The sequence below is a fragment of the Kryptolebias marmoratus genome, linkage group LG5 (genome assembly GCF_001649575.2).
Source record: "Kryptolebias marmoratus isolate JLee-2015 linkage group LG5, ASM164957v2, whole genome shotgun sequence".
NCBI lineage: Eukaryota > Metazoa > Chordata > Actinopteri > Cyprinodontiformes > Rivulidae > Kryptolebias > Kryptolebias marmoratus.
Window position 1 is genome coordinate 12,670,333 of NC_051434.1, and position 17,411 is coordinate 12,687,743.

Here is a 17,411-nt window from a genome sequence, read left to right on the forward strand (position 1 = left end):
GAGTTGCTTATGGCTAAATTAGGGTTAGAGTGCGGGTTTTTGATGTTTGTCTCTTTCTTACTGTTTATTCATTGTCACATGCTGTTTTTATTTTGTTTTTTAATTATGTAAAGCACCTTGAAATGCCTTGCTGCTGAAATGTGCTATACAAATAAAATTTGATTGATTGATTGATAAATAAGATGATCTCTGAAACTATACTTCAACGTGTTCGTTCTTTGCTTTATGCAGCAATATTTCACACAGTGTTGGGTTGATATAAATTGATTAGACTAAAAGACAGTGTTGTAAAACTAATGTAGAAGATTTACACAACCACTGGTATCAATAGTTGTAACTATATGACATTGTTCTGAGAAAACTTTGACTTTCTGAGCACTTCAGTGATATAGCTGACTTGATTTAAGGTGCCTCACGCAAATGTTAAATATTGTGCAACGTTGTTCATGCTCCAGCTGCTCTCTTGTGTTTAGCGCAGTCACTTATTGCTGGAGCCTGGTCTTAGCAAATGTGATGATTACATAGATCCGTTAAACACTCCCAAAGTTGGATTACAGGTTTTTTGAGTGTGCCGAGTGGATAAAAGTTTGAAAAAGCAGTGAGAACATTAGGGATGATCATACATCATAGTAGGCTTGTAGCCTCGTTTAAGAGCACCGCACTCAAACTAAGATATTTAAAGTTTGTAGCAAGATATAAATTCCTCTCTAAATACCATTTTCCTCCTTGCTCAACTATGATAATGGTCCTCGCTGTTTTATCCCTAATGTTCCTCTAAGTGACATTATCTCACCAGATAAGACTTGCGATGGGGACAGTAGTCGGGCTAGTTTGCTGACAGGACACAAAGTTCTCTCATGTGAAGAATTTAGATGTAGCAGATTTATCTTAACCCAGTTTTATCACCAGATGTCATCACCGAATGTATAATAAAGGTGACTGTTTCTGTGCTTTAAACAGTTGGTACTGTTATGAGCTTAACTTTATAACAACTTTGGCTGGTTTTTCTGTACCCTTTTACTTTTTATCTGTTGTTTATTTCCTAGTGTGTGCCATGAGTAAACTTGGGGTCAGCGGGTCCTGTTTACTGACAGCCAACAGCGTCAGGGTTTCATTTTTATCTGCAGAATTTGTTGCAGCTGACAATGAAGTATCATTCAAAGCTCATCTACAAGATCAGAAACGAGGCTTGGGAAATAAATTTTTTTAATCTTGCTCTTGCCCTATGAATCTTGATTTAACTAAGAGTTTATTTGTTTGTTTGTCCCATTGGAGTAATGTCCAACACTGTAAAGGTTGACTAGTTTTCATATCAAAATCCACAACAAACAGGATCTGTCAGCAGACAGATTTACTGACCCGTTTCTGACTCCACTACAAAAGCTGGTGATACGTCTTGTTTCAGTTTATTAGTTTTGGGCCTTTTCCAGTTCATCTGTTGTTATAAACCAAAGCAGCTCAGACAATTGAAATGTCTCCTGTGTTTAACAATGTATTCATCTTTTTGCCTCACACATCATAAAGTCTGTCAGAAGTCAGTCTGATAAGGTTACATCAGGTTTCTGTGTGTGGTTCTTTTTGATACTGGCTTCCTCTGTTACTCTTGGTTCAAACTCCCAGTGTGGGAGGTACGATGAAGCTCACAACATCACGGATTGTTTGCAGGAGTCATTTGACTCTGAGCTGCATTATTTTCGTTCTTTATAATTTATCTGAATTTGTGAAACTTGATTTTTTTGCAATTTCATTCAGACTAACCCATTTACATATCTTTATTGCCCAGTTTTTGTCAGTTTATTTATTTATATATCATCATTATTTATATATATTTTTATCGTAAAGATACCAGGAGTGCATTAAGGTGCTTTGGCTTGCCTCTGGATTGTCATGGATACTTTAAAATTGCTGAACAAGTCTTTCAGACTAGTTCAGGGAAATTAAAACATATTTATGAATGTCTCTGTCACTAGTCTCCAAAGTAACCAGACACCTTTTGTTATAATTTATTGTAAGTAGTAAGACCTTGCACATATTTATTTCTTTAAATATGTCAACAATATGCTTTGTTAACAAGGTTTTTTCTGCATTGGGCTTAATTGTATGTAAGTAATTCACCTTACAGTCATGTTACGTAGTAAAATGACTGGCTTGTGTTTCTAAATGTGGCATCGATAGTAGGTAACTTGTGTAATGTGTCTCATCCGATTGACCAGAGCTGCCTGTGACTCTGAGAACAATGGTTCAGTGTCCTGAGGAAGCTGTGTCGACTCCTATCTGGCTCCGTCAAAGGAGGTCTGGTGTGAATGTAGGGCAGCCGAAGATCATCGCCGCTGATTATCATGTCTGCCAGCGACTCTGTGTGGCTTTAAAGGGTATAACTGAAAAGTGATTTGGCTTTCAACGGCCTTGAGTGAATAGCTGGGGTTTACAAAAGAAACGCGTGACACCACATGTTTTGCAACACTTTACGAAGAAGTGCACCGCCTACTTTCAGCGCTGTAGCAGAGTTGTCCCTCCAGCATTCATGCACTCTGCAGGGTAATTAAAAATAAAAGTTTTCTGCTGTGGTTGAGTTTTGGTAGTATAAAATTTGAAACATCTGTGTTGAAGAGGTAACCTGAGGGAGATTGTGGACTGTAAGGTTGTGGCAGGGAAGAGTGTGGCCAGGCGGATGATGAGTTCAGAAAGAAGCTGTTAAAGGCTATGGGTGGTAAGAAAGAGCTTCCAGATGACTGGGCTACTACAGCAACAGTGATTAGAGACACAGGTAGGACTTGGTGTGTCATCTGGACAGAGAAAAGATGATAAGGAGACCTGGTGGTGGAATGGTGAACTGCAGAAAGTTATCCAGAGGAAGAGGTCAACCAGGAAGAAATGTGACAGCGAGAGGACTGAAGAGAGGAGACAGGAATATATAAGGAGATGCAACGTAGGACAAAGAGGGGGGTAGCAAATCAGAAGGCGTGATGATGAGTTGTACATGAGGCTGGACACTATGGAGGGAGAGAACTTGGATCGACTGGGAAGACAGAGGGACCAGGCTGGATAGGATGTGCAGCAGGTTAGGCTTGTTAAAGATGGAAATAATAATGTTCTAACAAGAGAGGAGAGGGTGATGGGGAGATGGAAGGAGTAGGAGAGAGGAGAGAGGACGCAGAAGACAGAGTTAGATGGAGAAGGATGACCCCTGAAAAGGGAACAGCTGAAAGAAGAAGAAGAAGTATAAAATTTGAAACACCAGAATAACTTCCAAAAAAAGGTGGGAAACGGTTATTAGTTAGAATTCAGAACTTGGTTTCCTGTAATGACAATAACAGGAAAACCATAGGCTGTGTCACACAAATATCCACAAGTCACACACACACATACATTCTTTGTCTAGCACTCCCCTGCAACACACCACAATGTGTGTCATCTTAAGTAATCTTTTCCTGTACCAACATCTCCTGTAGAGCTTGGATCTTTTGTTTCCCCTGCTTGGCGGATGACGTCGTGTTTAAGAACGACACCGTTCGCACAAACGGGTGGAACGTTGTGGCGCATGGCCGTGGCCTCGGCTTGCTTTGTGGGGTTTTGATGTAGCCAAGCAAAAAGGCACAGCTACAGAGTTCTGACGTCCTGCTTCTGGCGTTCAGAGAGCGCGTCATGATTTGCATTTGAAGTCTGGTAGAGGAGGCAGGACAAGTCCACTCTGGGGATGACGTACTGAAAGATGTATTCTCAAACCTGGGGATCGCCAAACAGTGTGTTAGGGAAAAAAAAACCTTAAAGTGATATTTATTATATTCTGTCCTGGTTTATAGCTAACACACAACTTGTTGTTATGCAATAAATATCCATATTGTGTTATTTTTACTTTACTTTTTCAAGAATAAGCAGCATATATAAAGTTTTACCGTACTGGAGAATAAGCCAGTGACTTGTTTTTGTTCTCGTGTCCCAGGCCAGTCTGTCCATCTGGGGATGGGGGGGCCTTGGAGTTGTGCTGTTCCTCGTTACCTTTGGACCTTTTGCCATATTCTACCTGGCCTTTTATATCTTTTGCTTTATTGGAGGGTGAGCAGAAACCTTATTTTTAAAAAATATATACATTTCTGCTTTTCATAGTGAAAGTTTTTCCTGTTTTTATTCGTCGTCTTTTCCTGTTTTCCAGGGGCTTTTTGGTCACTTTGCTTTATGGAAAGATAAACTCAGAGAAGCACCTGGAAAAGTGCGAGCACTCTTACTTGTCACCCACACAAATTGGTATAGTGAAGGTAAGAGCGGAGCGCAGACGCACCGGCACAGATGATGGTTTTATTAAAGCTGTTTCTCACGTTTTGCTTCTGGTTTTATCGGGATGTGTTCCGACTCTTTCAGACACTGGATGAGATGAAACTGGAGATGAAGCCTATAAAAATCGACAGGAGACTGACCGGCTCTAGTATAATCGACGAACCACTACAACAGGTGGGTTTTTCTTTTCTCTTATTTTCATCTGAATCTTTCTGTGAACTTCTGAGCCAAACACGAGAGTGGCCACAGAAGAGTCACAAGACGAGCCATAAAATCACCAAATCAGCTGCAAGGACCGAAGACAGAAACTCATGAGTCTTTAAAGCACAACACTGAGCCTAAAGGTACAACACCGGAGGAGAGAGGCCAACAGAACGTAACAGGATTACGACTGAGTGACAACTCTGTAGTCTCTTTGGGTTCAGGTCCATTCAGGTCACTGTCTGACACATCAGCTGGCCAGGTCAGCAACTTACTGCTCTTAAGCCTTAGGGGAGTGATCACCATGGAAAAGTGCACCTATAGGTCTCCACGGCATGGGTTTACTGAAAGGTAACTTTTTGTTTTTAGGGTTTTTGAATAAATAAGTTTATTCAGCAGTTGGAACAAGAAAATGCAGGGAGAATCATAAAACATGATAAGTTCATTATTTAATCTCATATAAGCAGCTTGTTTATGATCGCTGCTCCACAGAAAAAGCTTTTGAATATGCCATCACAATGAGCCGAAAATTATTTCTTACTTTAAAAATGGTTTGAAAACTCCTAACTAATATTGTAGTAGAGAGAGCTCTCGTCCTTACACTTTGGCTTCATTTAATAAAAAAGTTGAAGTAAAACTTTTCACCCTTTTGTGCCAGAACTACATCTATCATGTGCCTGAAGCAAAAAGGCAAGATTTATGCACAGCTGAGACTCCGGTGGTGATTAACGCAGCTCGACACGTGGGGATAGATTTTCTAAGCGATGGTTAGATGACTAATACAAGCTTAGTGGCTTTTGGGTTTCGGTCATCATATGTTTTTTTTCAACCCTTTCTGCCGTTGTAACACTTGGAGTAAGAAAAAGGATCTTTTTGCATGTGGTTCTCAGCGGAGCGGTGTGGCCTGCCAGAGTTAAGTGCAAACACAGCAGTTTCAGGGTTGGTCAGATGACCCTGACTGGTCTACCAATGTGTCTCAGTGTCCCCCACCCCCCGTTTTCCTGGGAACTCATACTTATCATTCCAGCTGCATGTGAACCGTGATATCTCCCGCAGCTGAATGTGGTCCGTGTCGTCTTTATTTATCTGCATGGGATATTTGCCCCTTTTTTTCTTGTACTAAGCACTCAAATAAACACCCATTGCTCCCTCTCTCTGCAGCTCATTCTGTAGTAAATTTATAAAGCTGCTTCAAAAGCAATATTACAGATTTAATATGTTTTATATGTCAGCTTGCTTATCCCTCCTTGTCCCATATTTGCATGTAGGTGATCCAGTTTGCGCTGAGAGACTACATCCAGTACTGGTACTACACGCTGAGTGAAGACGAGTCCTTCTTACTGGAGATCAGACAGACGCTGCAGACTGCCCTCATCCAGTTCTCCACACGGTACGAGACCCACGTTCAGACACAGTTCCTGTCTTTTGAGATGCAAATATCTTAAAACTAACTATGCTATTTCTGTGTCAAGGTCCAAAGAGGTGGACTGGCAGCCTTACTTCACCACTCGCCTGGTGGACGACTTTGCCACCCATTTACGTGTCTTTAGAAAAGCCCAGGATCGCCTCGCTGACAGAGAGGATAAGCAAAGTACGGCAGGCTCTCTCACCATTTAACATGCCTTCAGGATGAATTCAGTTCCGTTTTATTAATTAAAATATTATCGTATTTGACGATATTATGCTGTGCTTACTGTAAATTTTGGTGGTATTATTTTCAAATCTACAAATCTTCCTATAAAGCCAAGGTGAGAGTTTTGATGCTAGTACATGACCAGTGGTTTCTTGACAGGGGACATAACCGACGAGCTGGTCGACTCGTTCTTTGAGGCGGAGGTGGAGATGGAGAGGAAGATTTGTCGAGACATAGTTTGCACTTCGCACAAAGATGAAGAAGGTAAACACCGAGGTTACATTTTATTGACTTGAGGCACTTTTACCTCAGATATTGAGGCTGTAAGTAGTTAATCTAAACATTTGCTCTGTGTGTGTTTGTGTGTTGCAGGTTTTCTTCGAGATTTGTGCGAGTTACTTCTGTATCTGTTACTACCTCCTGGTGATTTTCACAATAAGAGCATGAGATACTTCCTAAGGGTGAGTGCACAAACAAAATGTAATTGTCAGAGCTTCAGGTACTTTTACCAGTTTCAGCTGATGTAAACCGTGGGCTGTGTCTGGAAATACTCCGGTGTATTATAGGAGGTGCTGGCGTACGGCGTGCTCCTTCCTCTGATCAACCAGCTGAGCGATCCAGACTACATCAACCAGTTTGTCATCTGGATGGTGAGGATCCCAACTTCGAACAGCCTGAAAGCCAGGTTTATTCACTGTATCAGTGGGAATTGTATTTTGTTTCTAGATTCGAGACTCCAGCTGCAACTATGAAGCCTTCATGAACATCTTGAAGCTAACAGACAAGCCTCCAGAGCTGGAGGCCGTGAAGGACAAGGTGGTGGAGGAGCTGCAGTATCTCCGCTCCCTGGATACTGCTGGAGATGGTGGACGCTCACTTTTTCTTACACATGAAGCTAACTTTGTCTTAGTGATACAACAGTAAAGTGTGGTGAAGTAATTGCGTGGCATTTTTTTAAGTTAAATGCCTGTTTCTCTTTTAGACATCAATGTGATCAAGAACCAGATAAACAGTCTTATGTTTGTGAAGAAGGTGTGTGAGACCAGAATCCAGAGGCTTCAGTCTGGAAAGGTGAGAGACGGTGTTTATACTGATCATCTTCTTTTAGACACATGATTAAAATTCCTTTTGGTCGGTACGCACCGTCTGCAGCTGGATCTTCTCAGATTCAGTCGGTTAGTTTTAGTTTTTTTTTCCTTGTTTCTGTCTGATGCAGGAGGTCGACACGTTGAAGCTGGCAGCCAGCTTTGGCAAGCTGTGCGTTATCCCGCTGGATCACATCCTCGTCCACAACATTGCTCTGCAGTTCTTCATGGGTAAGCGCATCATGGAAACATGTCGCACAGACACCAGAAATGACTAGTTACCAGCAGACCTTAACCAGAACGTCTCTGTTAATCATCCTTGTTGTCCATAATTTATCTAATCTCTCAGTAACTCTAGCTCGTCTCCTCCTCCAGTCTCTCCTGTGTTCACCAAAGATCAAAAACTTCCTCTGCTTTACACATCAGATGATTTTATGTGGATGTGCTGTCAGATCTTGTTTGAAAACAAACCCCAAATTTAAAACTTAGGGTCATATTTATTACTGTGGCATGTATACTCCTCTACATGTTAAATTAAATGTCATAAATTATTATTACTTAATAAGACTGGGCCAATAAAACCAGATGTATTTAAAATGTAACTTGGTTTAGTTAGGAGATTATTATAGCTGCCAAAAAGTATAATGTGTTCAACGTTAAAGACACCGTTTTAATGTTTGTGCACCATTTGGACCACATTTGTTCGTCTCTTGATCCAGACTTCATGCAGGCTGCCGGGGCCCAGGCGGAGCTCTTCTTTTGGCTCACCGTGGAGGGGTACAGAGTGACGGCGCAGCAGCAGCTGATGGTGATGGAGGGCTGGCAGAAAGATGAGAAGAAGCAGCCCGGCACCACAAAGGGGCTCCTCAGGGTCGCTGCTCTGGGCGTCTATGAGCAGTATCTTTCTGACAAGGTGGGAGGAACACGCAGTCGTCACCCGTTGAATATCCTCAAACAGTGTGGTTTTAAAAATAAGAAAATCACAACAATAAATGTAGAACGCGTCGTAATTCTATTAGTGTTTAGTCCTTAAAGTGCCTCTTTCTTTACCTTGCATCGTCACCCGCTGACCCCTCTGCTCCTACAGGCGTCTCCCAGAGTACAGGTGGACACGGCGTTAGTCACGAAGCTGGGAGAGAAGCTACAGAAAGACGACCCCACACCTGAGATATTTGACGAAGTTCAGAGAAAGGTACGAAGGCGTCGCCTCATCGTTTTCTGTCGGCAGACTCCCCGAACCGTTTTTAAGTTACGAGTCGTGTGGATTGTCCCGCAGGTGTATGAGATGATGCTGCGAGACGAGCGCTTTTACCCCTCCTTCAAGCAGAGCCCTCTGTACGTGCGCATGCTCGCGGAGCTGGACATGCTGAAGGAGCCGAGCTACCGAGGATCCGACGACGGGGAGGGAGAATCCTTCAACGGCTCCCCAACGGGAAGCCTTAACCTGGTGGGGACTCGCCTTTCAGTTGAAGAGGTCGCTGTCGGCGTTAGTTTTAGCTGACCTTTTTCCCCGTTTTGTTTTTTTCTCCTTTTAACGATTTCAGTCACTGGATGACTTGAACAACGCCTGCCATGATGAATTTACACAGCTACATGCCTATATCTCTGACACAGGTACGCTTTGATTGGCTTTAAAGCGGGATTGGTTAAAAACATGCGCTGTTTGCCAGAAATCCTTTTAGATGAAAAAGATTAAAACGTGAAGAGTCGATGACAGCTTGAGTATTGCATGGATTTGGTTTGTGTGACACTATGCTGAATTCTGTGTGATTTTTGTCTAATTTATTTGAATCTCTAAGCTCCTTCTAGTCCTTCCTTGCACATATTTTTGTTTTGTTTTAACTTTTCACCTCCTTGCTCCACACATCTGCATGTTTGTCTCAGTATTTTTTATTTCTTTCATTCCATTACCTTCACTGTTTTATGTTCTTCCTTTTTCCTTCCTTTTCCCTGCCTTATTTTTTCCTTTTCATCCTGTCACACTTCTTTTTTTATTATTTCCACACACTCTGCACTTTATTCCTTCTTTTGTTTGCTTTTCTCCTCTCACACTTTCCACCTGCAACACTTTCTTTTCTTTTTTTTTTTTTGCCTTTCAACACATTTTCCTTCCTCAACCCGTCCCCTCTTTTTGGGATGTATTACGGGACGGGGTAGCTGATCTTTGTCTCCCCGGCTTCTGGGGTGCCACAGGGGTTTGCAACGATCATGGTAAGACCTACGCACTTTATACCATCACCGTGTTCAGACGGACCCAAGACGGCAGCGAGGACTGCTGGAAGACCTACAGGCGCTACTCGGACTTCCACGACTTCCACATGAGAATCACGGAACAGGTGAATTGAAATCATTTAAGTAATTTTATCTTTGTTTGGTTTCTTCATATGAACCTGGCGTCTATGTTTTGTTTTAGTTTGAGAGCTTGTCATCAATCCTGAAGCTGCCAGGGAAGAAAACCTTTAACAATATGGACAAAGACTTCTTGGAGAAGAGAAAAAAGGACCTCAATGCTTACCTTCAGGTAGACAAATACGTTTGTTCACATGAGCTGTTGGTTTGGTGTTGTCATGTGTCAGAAACCTAACGTGTGTGTGGTTTTTGTTTTTTTTCAGCTGCTGCTAAACCCAGAAATGGTGAAGGGCTGCCCAAATCTGATTCCTCACGTCTACGACTTCCTGGAGAACAAGGCCTACAGCAAGGGCAAAGGAGAGTTTGCACGGAAGGTATTCGATTTTATTTCATTTAACAAAAAAAATACAATGCTTTTCTTTTAATGCAAAATAACAAGCATTAAAGAATTTAAAAATTAAAGTTCTGTTTCTTCCTTCCCTTTTTCAGATAGACACATTTGTGAATCCTCTACGGAGCTCCATGAGGAACATGTCCAACGCGGTGAAGTCCCTGCCGGATAGTCTGGCTGAGGGGATGAACAACATGGGCCGGATGTCAGAGAGACTGGGTCAGGACATCAAACAGTCCATACTCAAGGTGTGCTTCAGGCTCGTTTTATCTGTTTATGCTTATTTTTCTGCATCAACTTCTCTGGTTAAATTAAAAAATAATTAATAAAAAACGTCTAAACGTCATTTGACAACTGTGTCAATGGCTTTGGTTCCAGGTGCCTCCACTCCTTCCGAAATCCGATATCGACCCAGAACACTGTCGAGTCTCCGCTCAGCTCGACGACAACGTGAGTCTGCAGGCTGTTCTGCCACGTTTCTTTCCTTTTTTTTTTTTTTTTGCTAAAACGGTCTCTTTTGCGTGCCTAGGTGGATGATAACATCCCGCTGCGGGTGATGCTGCTGCTGATGGACGAGGTTTTCGATCTGAAAGAGAAAAACCAGTGGCTGCGCAGGAACATCAAGAACCTGCTGCAGCAGCTCATCAGAGCCACTTACGGAGACACGATCAACAGGTCCGAGGCTCACCACGCGTTCTAAATAACCAGCTCCGCCAAGAGCCCAACTTTAAACCTTTTTCTTCCGTTTCTGAAGGAAAATCGTGGATCACGTGGACTACTTGACGTCACCAGAGCAGGTGGCCGACTATGTGAAGAAGTTCAGGTGACTGGGCCCCTATTTTGGTTGCAAAGGTTAGTCTGAAGAACCTTAGTAACAGTCTTTCTTCCTGTTCAGGGATTCCTATTGGCCTAACGGTATTCTAGCGGAGACTCCACCGCGCCGGGACAAGTGCATCCGCATGAGGACACGAGTAGCTGCCAAGACGAGTCTGTTGGGCATCATGCCAGGTAAAAAAATTTACTTTTTAAATAACTTCTCTATCGTCAGGTGGGGAGGCTTTACATGTCATCTTTTCTCTCCTGGAAAACTAAAACATTCCTCCTTGTTGCTGTTTTTCCTCCTCCAGATGAGCTGAAACACATCATTGGAGCGGACACCACAAGAAAGGGGATCCTCCGAGTCTTCGACATGTTTCAGTACCAGCCCATGAACCGGCGACTCGTCTACGTGTTCTTGGAGGGCTTCTTGGAGACCATGTTCCCTCAGTACAAATTCCCCGAGCTCTTCGTCAAGCTGCACTCCCGTTCGCCTCGCATCCACAAATTCAGCCAGAAACTCAAAGGCTCCTTGCTGAAGAGGTGACAGGAAAGGACGGCGGCATCGGGACACGGGCCGACTGGACACGCAGAGACCTGAGAGCTGAACGCGAGGCTGTCGAGGGGGTTGATGTGAACATTGAGGTGTGTGTGTGACTGCTGCCCACGCTCTCCCCTCACACACACACACACACTCCTGTCAGTGGAATCACTCCAGCTGTCCGACTGATCATTTCCACTGAGGGAGACCCGAAGGTTGAGCAGCCCTGCCACTCTCACTCTGTGACACTCGAGCGCAAACACAAACCCTATCATTTGCACCAAGACTGAACATGGCAGTCTTTTCTTTTAGTTTCCGTGTTACACCCCCCCCCCCTCCCCCCTCCCCNTAACTGAAACAAAAATCTTATTCACATTTTTTTCCCCTCAAGATGGGGCCTTGAAAATGGCAGCTTTTGACACCAGGGCTACTTTTTTTGGACTTTACTTGTTCTTTTGAGCTTTATCTTTAACGAGCCAATGCTGCTTTTTTTTTTGTGTGTGGTCTGGAGAGCAGACCACAAAAGCCGTTGCCGTTTTTAAACTGCAGGACTTAGTCTAATTCCCACACCTTGCCTTACCCTCCCGCTTTAGTCCTCCGTCTCAGAGCCATACAGCTGCAATCAAACGCACCCTCATGCTGTAGACATGTAAGCTGCAGAAGCCAATGTAACCGTTTTCATAGCAACCAAAAACTGTCAAAAGCACTGGGTTAAAGAGGCCTCAAAATGTGACTGAAAGAAATGTGGGATGAAAGGTTTTAGTTTTGCTCAAAACATTTTTTTCCACTCTCTGCAACTACCAGACCACATCCCCTTTAGATCTACTGCCCTAACCTGCGACAACCAAAGCTCAAGCTGTTCATTTGTCCGTGTGTCTGCTCGCTACGATACTTTGAACATTGCTGATCGTGTGACGGAGGAGACCTGCGATGAGCTGAAAGACGACGAGGCTGGAAAGACTAAGAAAGTGTGGCTGTGGGAGGCACAGTGTTGAATGTACTCGCCGGTCTGCTCTGCATTTGGCCCAAGGAGAATTTGGTTGCAAATGGGGGGAAAGGGGTGGAGGTTGTATGCGTGTTTAGCACAAAGATTTCAACCGTCTTCAGTCAGAAACTGTGCCAGCGTGAGCCTTAAATCAGTTTAGTGTATACTGACAAAGAGATGCACACTAGAGGGAGCTCTCCTTCAACATTTGAACAAGGAAATCAAAATAGGCATAGATCCCTAATCGCTTTTGTTCTGATTTGGTGCAATATATTCTTTTTCTTCAATGCGTGTGCGTTCTGATTCTTTGTGCATTGAAAACAGTAATTCAGTTGTTTTTTTTTTAAAGGAGGAAAAAAAAACATGAGTCTTTTTACCCCAACAACCTAACATTCCGTTGTTGCAAAAGTTTACTTTATAGACTTGTTTTATAAGTCTGTTTTTTTGGTTTTGTTTTGTTTGCACAAGCACACTCTTGCAGGATTTGTTGTTGCTTAAGCAGTGATCGGGGGAGTTTTTTGTGTCACAGCTCGATGATTAGCACAGTTTTTTTTTTGTTTGTTTTTTTTGGATTCACTCATAAGTGGAGTTTTATCCATTCAAGACTGTCGTGTTCAGTGCATCAAGAAAAAAAAAACTTTTATGAACTGACAGAGACCCTTTCTCTGACCCCCAACTGTGTGCCCCCTTCAAATTTCTTAAACTAATTTGTAACCAGTGGAGCCCCTGCTAATTAGCACTTACTGTAGCAACTGTAGGAGTCCAGCTTTTTGTTTTACAAATTTAGTTTCGGTCTTTGGGGCCAACTCCGTCGACTGCTGTGATTGGCTGAGCTGGAAGCCATGAACCGGGGCATCTCTTTTTGGGAGGTGAAGCCATTGTCCCCGTGATGGAGATATCACCTTTAACTTTCTGCAATCCTCTCCATGCAGGAAGGTGGTTGTTTGTTTTTATTATTATTTTTCAACCTCAGTATATATATAAATATATATACATATGAATCTATGAAACAGAAAACTTGTGCATATCTGTGTACATTGTGTTAATAGTGTGCCTAAATGTACTTTCAACTCTATTTTCATATTTTTCTTTACCCAAACAAAAGTCAATCAAGATGTCATACGACCAAAAAAAAGGCTATAGGGTTGTTTTTGTTTTTTCTTGGCATCATGCTTAAACTTTTCCTTGTGAGCAGTTGTGCTCTAATCAGTATAACACTAATAAAAGGTAACTCTTGACTAAATGACCCACAATTTTGTCTAAATCTCTTTTTTTTGTATTTGTGCATTAGTTTTGAGATATCACATAGTGCTTCTAAAAACTGTAATACCTTGATGTTTTTCTGCTTGTATAATTAACAATCACAGATCTGGCTAAAAAGTAAATCATATGCACAATTTAAATATACAGCTGCAAACAATTTCAATGACAATTACATTTAAAGATGCATTTGTTTTTAGCCATGTTATAGAATTAGTTTCCATATTAATGGAACAGCCTCCACTAATACATCAGATTTCGGCTGGTTTTCAGGAGCAGTCTCTTCTTATTTGACATGATTTCCTCTCTGTTAAAAGTGTGCAGGTCTTCCTTCACGTCCTCTTCATATTTCCCACCGGATCGATGGCGACAACAGCTCCGAAAGCAACCATACCTGACAGGCAATCGCATTTGTTATTGTAAAAGACAGCGAGACGACTCGAAACGTGGTCGCTTTGGTTGCTTACTTGCTGCGAAGGTGAGCTGCGCCACCGTCCCCAAGGAAGCAGGACCTCGTCGGACCATCTTCCAGCCTTCATTGAACACATAAACCCCGGCGAGGATCAGCCCTCCTCCGGACGTGACCCTGCAGCTCCAGCAGCTCTTAAATGGTTGCGTGGATTTGGACGGCGTAGACTCCGGTGCTGTTGACATTGTACAACAGCGCCTATGCTAATGCTAACAGCTAATATTTTCTTCGTCCCGAAACAAATGACTAGCTTCACAAACAAAGCTGTGTCCATAGACTAGGGTCCATTTGTGCAACCCGGTGAAGAAAATCAAAATGAAAAATAAAAATGTAACAAAACTTTGCTACCAGCTCATTTTTTTCTGAGAAAGGTCAACTTATTGAAGTAGTTCCGGGTAACGTCACTGGAGTTTCCGCTTACATGCTCTTCAAAATAAAAGCCGTTCGGTTTTGCAATAAGCGGTAGTCATCTACTCTTATCTAAACATGAAAACATCACAACACAGCAGTGAGTCTGAGTCTACTGTTTCGCAAGCGGAGCTTCTTCTTATCACCTGTTTAAAAAAAAAAAAAAAAAGTAGGCTGAGTCAGCTGTGCTTCAGCTAAGGAGGACTTCTGACCCTTCAGGTTCTTAATAACCAGCACTGAGAGAGAGACAAGATGCTACTATTCATTCTGATTATTGTCAATATTTGTCTGGGTCAGCTGGAGCCCGTTGAGGATTCATACGTGGCAGCTGTGTACGAGCACGCTGTCGTTCTGAACCCGGAGCCTCACGTCCCCCTGTCCCGCCACGAGGCCCTGCAACACATGCAGAGGAACCTGGACATCTACGAGGAGCAGGCGGCCCTGGCTGCACAGCAAGTATGGACTGAGGGCTCTCGGTGATATTTTGTTATCATAATCTAGGCTGAACACAAGTGGAGAGCAGATAAGTCTTCTACAAGACATCATCTATTACTTACAGAATCAGAACATTTACCTCAATTTGTTCTTTTTTAAACACGTAAAGATCAAATTCTGCCTGATTAATGGCAAAGTTAAGATTAAAATCTATAATGTTTATCATCTGGGTGACTTCATGAGCAAAGCAGTTTCTACTGAACCTAAAAACTTTAGTGAATTAAAGTAGTTTGTTTTTGTCAGCAGACGAACCTGTTCCATCATTCTGTTCTCCCTCAGGGCGCTCAGATACTCGTGTTTCCAGAAGACGGGATCCACGGTTTCAACTACACCCGTTCATCCATCTGTGGCTACTTGGAAACCGTTCCCGACCCCCAACAGGAGAGCTGGAACCCCTGCGAGGAGCCGGGCAGACACAACGACACAGAGGTCAAGAGTCATACGCTGAAACTAGAAATCAATCACACTTCTGTTTAAAGATGGAGACAACACTAAATCGACTCAATTCAGCTTTTTTTTTTTACCTATATAGTTTCGATTCACAACAGAAGTCCTCCCAGGGCACTATTCAAAAAAAAAAAAGTCCAAATTCAGTTGAAAACAGATCCAGATTCAAATACAATTACAGTCAATTCAATCCAACTATAATACAGTACATTCACATACAGTTCATTTGGAAAAAGTTATCTATCTAAGGAAAGCAGCAGGATTATGTTGAGTCTTCACTTCATCACAACATCCCATCCTGAGCAGCACACAGCGACAGTGGAAAGAAACAACTCACGTTTCACAGGAAGAACCAGCAGAACCAGAACCAGAACCAGGCTTGGGATGGGCTTTAATATAAGATGGAGTTTGGTTGTTTGGAGTGTTTTTATCACATTTGTTTGCTTGGTTCACCTAGGTTCTCCAGAGACTGAGCTGCATGGCTCGTCGCTACAACCTCTACTTGGCGGCGAACATGGCTGATCTCCAGCCCTGTCCCCTGAAGACAGACCCGTCCACAGCGTGTCCTTCTGATGGACGGTGGCAGTTCAACACCAACGTGGTTTTCAAGTACCGAGTGCACCTTCGATGAACAAAGTGACCAAACACAATTAGCTTTTTTTTTTTTTTTTAATGCCAACTTCAACTTCTTATTCACAGTTCTGATGGCCTCCTGGTGGCACGCTACCATAAACACAACCTCTACTTTGAGGAGGCCTTTAACGCACCTCCACAACCAGAAATCGTTACATTCGATACGCCTTTTGCTGGGAGGTTTGGCCTCATCATCTGCTTTGATATCCTGTTCCGAGATCCTACAGTAACCCTTGTGGAAAAGGTAAAAACACACCAACTTGCTCAAAAAAATGTGACTTGATTTGCTCCTGTTTTTTTTTTTTTTTTTTTGCTTTTGCTCCTCTTTCAGGGTGTCCGTCAGCTGATCTTCTCCACGGCCTGGATGAACCAGCTCCCCCTGCTGGACACAATTCAGTTTCAGCGGGCGTTCAGCACGGGCGCCAACATCACTTTGCTGTCCGCCAACATTCGGAACGACCGACTCATCATGACAGGAAGTGGCATCTACACCCCTTTCTCTGCCACCTACCACCACGCTAAGAAGGGAGACCCAGAGGAGGGCAGGCTGGTTGTAGCTCGGGTGCCAGTCTTAGCCCCGCTGTGGGGGACTGAATCCACGCCATCGGTGGCTGAACCTGCTGCTTACTGCCTCAGGGAGAGCTGTGCTGATCCTCCTCCACCCGACACCGCCTATCCCACCTTCACCTCGTCCATGATGCACGACCCGTTTAAATTCGTCCTCCTGAACGAAGGAGGGGGTGATGTCACAGTGTGCGACGGCGCCTTTTGCTGCCACCTTCAGTACAAGTGGACAGCACATGACAAAAGGAAGGAGCTCTACGCGCTGGGAGCGTTCTCAGGAACGCATGTCGTGAACGGACGTTACGCCGTGCAGGTAGAAACCACAAATATTCCGACAACTTTTAAACCAACAAAGAAAAAAAAAAGTCCCATTTCTCTACCTCCACTCCATCGACAGGTGTGCGCCGTAGTCCGCTGTGCAGACCTGGAGTCCAGCTCCTGTGGGCAGAACGTGGAGGAGGCCGAGTCCCAGATGGACTTCTCGTTGGAGGGGCGGTTCGAGACCAGATACGTGTACCCCGCAGTCCTGGCGAGCGGTCTGGTCCTGGAGCAGCCTGAGGAGCTGGAGAAAACTGCAGACGGGAGAGTGACAATGAAACACGCGAGCAGGACCGGCGGCCTGGTCACCGCCTGCCTGTACGGACGAATGTACCACCTGGACAATGAATGAACTGCTCGGGAAACATCCAGATTCTTCTTCCTTATTTCCACAACTTTCACTGAATTTGGCCTGGCACATTCCGCATCATCTTGCCGACGACAAACAATCAGCAATAATTGCACACTTATAATAAAACTGAATTATGATCGATTTCGTCGCTGACATTTACTGTAGCCATTACACATTTTCTTGAATAAA

General features: G+C 43.4%; 2 protein-coding genes and 1 long non-coding RNA gene across 5 annotated transcripts in view; 2 read left to right on the plus strand and 1 right to left on the minus strand.

Annotated features, from left to right (window-relative positions):
* The window catches only part of snx13 (sorting nexin 13), a 19,567-nt gene extending 7,934 nt beyond the window's left edge, over positions 1-11,633 (plus strand). For 2 of the 3 annotated variants that reach the window (XM_017426803.3, XM_017426821.3), the window contains exons 2-25: positions 3,944-4,056; positions 4,154-4,256; positions 4,360-4,449; positions 5,745-5,866; positions 5,949-6,067; positions 6,269-6,373; positions 6,482-6,570; positions 6,676-6,759; positions 6,836-6,974; positions 7,092-7,180; positions 7,326-7,425; positions 7,914-8,107; positions 8,282-8,386; positions 8,471-8,641; positions 8,739-8,808; positions 9,352-9,530; positions 9,608-9,715; positions 9,807-9,917; positions 10,033-10,182; positions 10,313-10,384; positions 10,464-10,609; positions 10,689-10,757; positions 10,830-10,942; positions 11,062-11,633. In XM_017426803.3, the coding sequence (XP_017282292.1) occupies positions 3,944-4,056; positions 4,154-4,256; positions 4,360-4,449; positions 5,745-5,866; positions 5,949-6,067; positions 6,269-6,373; positions 6,482-6,570; positions 6,676-6,759; positions 6,836-6,974; positions 7,092-7,180; positions 7,326-7,425; positions 7,914-8,107; positions 8,282-8,386; positions 8,471-8,641; positions 8,739-8,808; positions 9,352-9,530; positions 9,608-9,715; positions 9,807-9,917; positions 10,033-10,182; positions 10,313-10,384; positions 10,464-10,609; positions 10,689-10,757; positions 10,830-10,942; positions 11,062-11,297 (2,877 nt within the window). In that variant the 3' untranslated portion in view covers positions 11,298-11,633. The remainder of the gene's footprint in view (positions 1-3,943; positions 4,057-4,153; positions 4,257-4,359; positions 4,450-5,744; positions 5,867-5,948; positions 6,068-6,268; positions 6,374-6,481; positions 6,571-6,675; positions 6,760-6,835; positions 6,975-7,091; positions 7,181-7,325; positions 7,426-7,913; positions 8,108-8,281; positions 8,387-8,470; positions 8,642-8,738; positions 8,809-9,351; positions 9,531-9,607; positions 9,716-9,806; positions 9,918-10,032; positions 10,183-10,312; positions 10,385-10,463; positions 10,610-10,688; positions 10,758-10,829; positions 10,943-11,061) is intronic. The other variant, XM_017426811.3, reaches the window with a different exon arrangement.
* Positions 11,634-14,638: 3,005 nt separating this feature from the next.
* On the plus strand, positions 14,639-17,407 carry btd (biotinidase). The gene is made up of 6 exons (XM_017423937.3): positions 14,639-14,869; positions 15,188-15,337; positions 15,813-15,964; positions 16,055-16,232; positions 16,320-16,865; positions 16,950-17,407. Exons 1-6 carry the CDS (start codon positions 14,666-14,668, stop codon positions 17,220-17,222), a joined length of 1,503 nt encoding a protein of 500 aa, XP_017279426.1. The 5' UTR covers positions 14,639-14,665; the 3' UTR covers positions 17,223-17,407.
* Positions 14,776-15,821, minus strand: LOC119617016. Its single transcript, XR_005233157.1, has 3 exons — positions 15,433-15,821; positions 15,161-15,303; positions 14,776-14,915 (listed from the first exon to the last, which is right to left on the minus strand). It is a non-coding gene; the product is annotated as an uncharacterized LOC119617016 (long non-coding RNA).
* Positions 17,408-17,411: the final 4 nt, after the last annotated feature.

Bases quoted from the DNA above. Each gene is read 5' to 3' on its own strand.
- btd (XM_017423937.3), top strand. From the start codon at position 14,666: ATGCTACTATTCATTCTGATTATTGTCAATATTTGTCTGGGTCAGCTG. The intron at 15,965-16,054 runs GTACCGAGTGCA...TCTTATTCACAG, and splicing joins AACACCAACGTGGTTTTCAA to TTCTGATGGCCTCCTGGTGG. The intron at 16,233-16,319 runs GTAAAAACACAC...CTCCTCTTTCAG, and splicing joins CAGTAACCCTTGTGGAAAAG to GGTGTCCGTCAGCTGATCTT.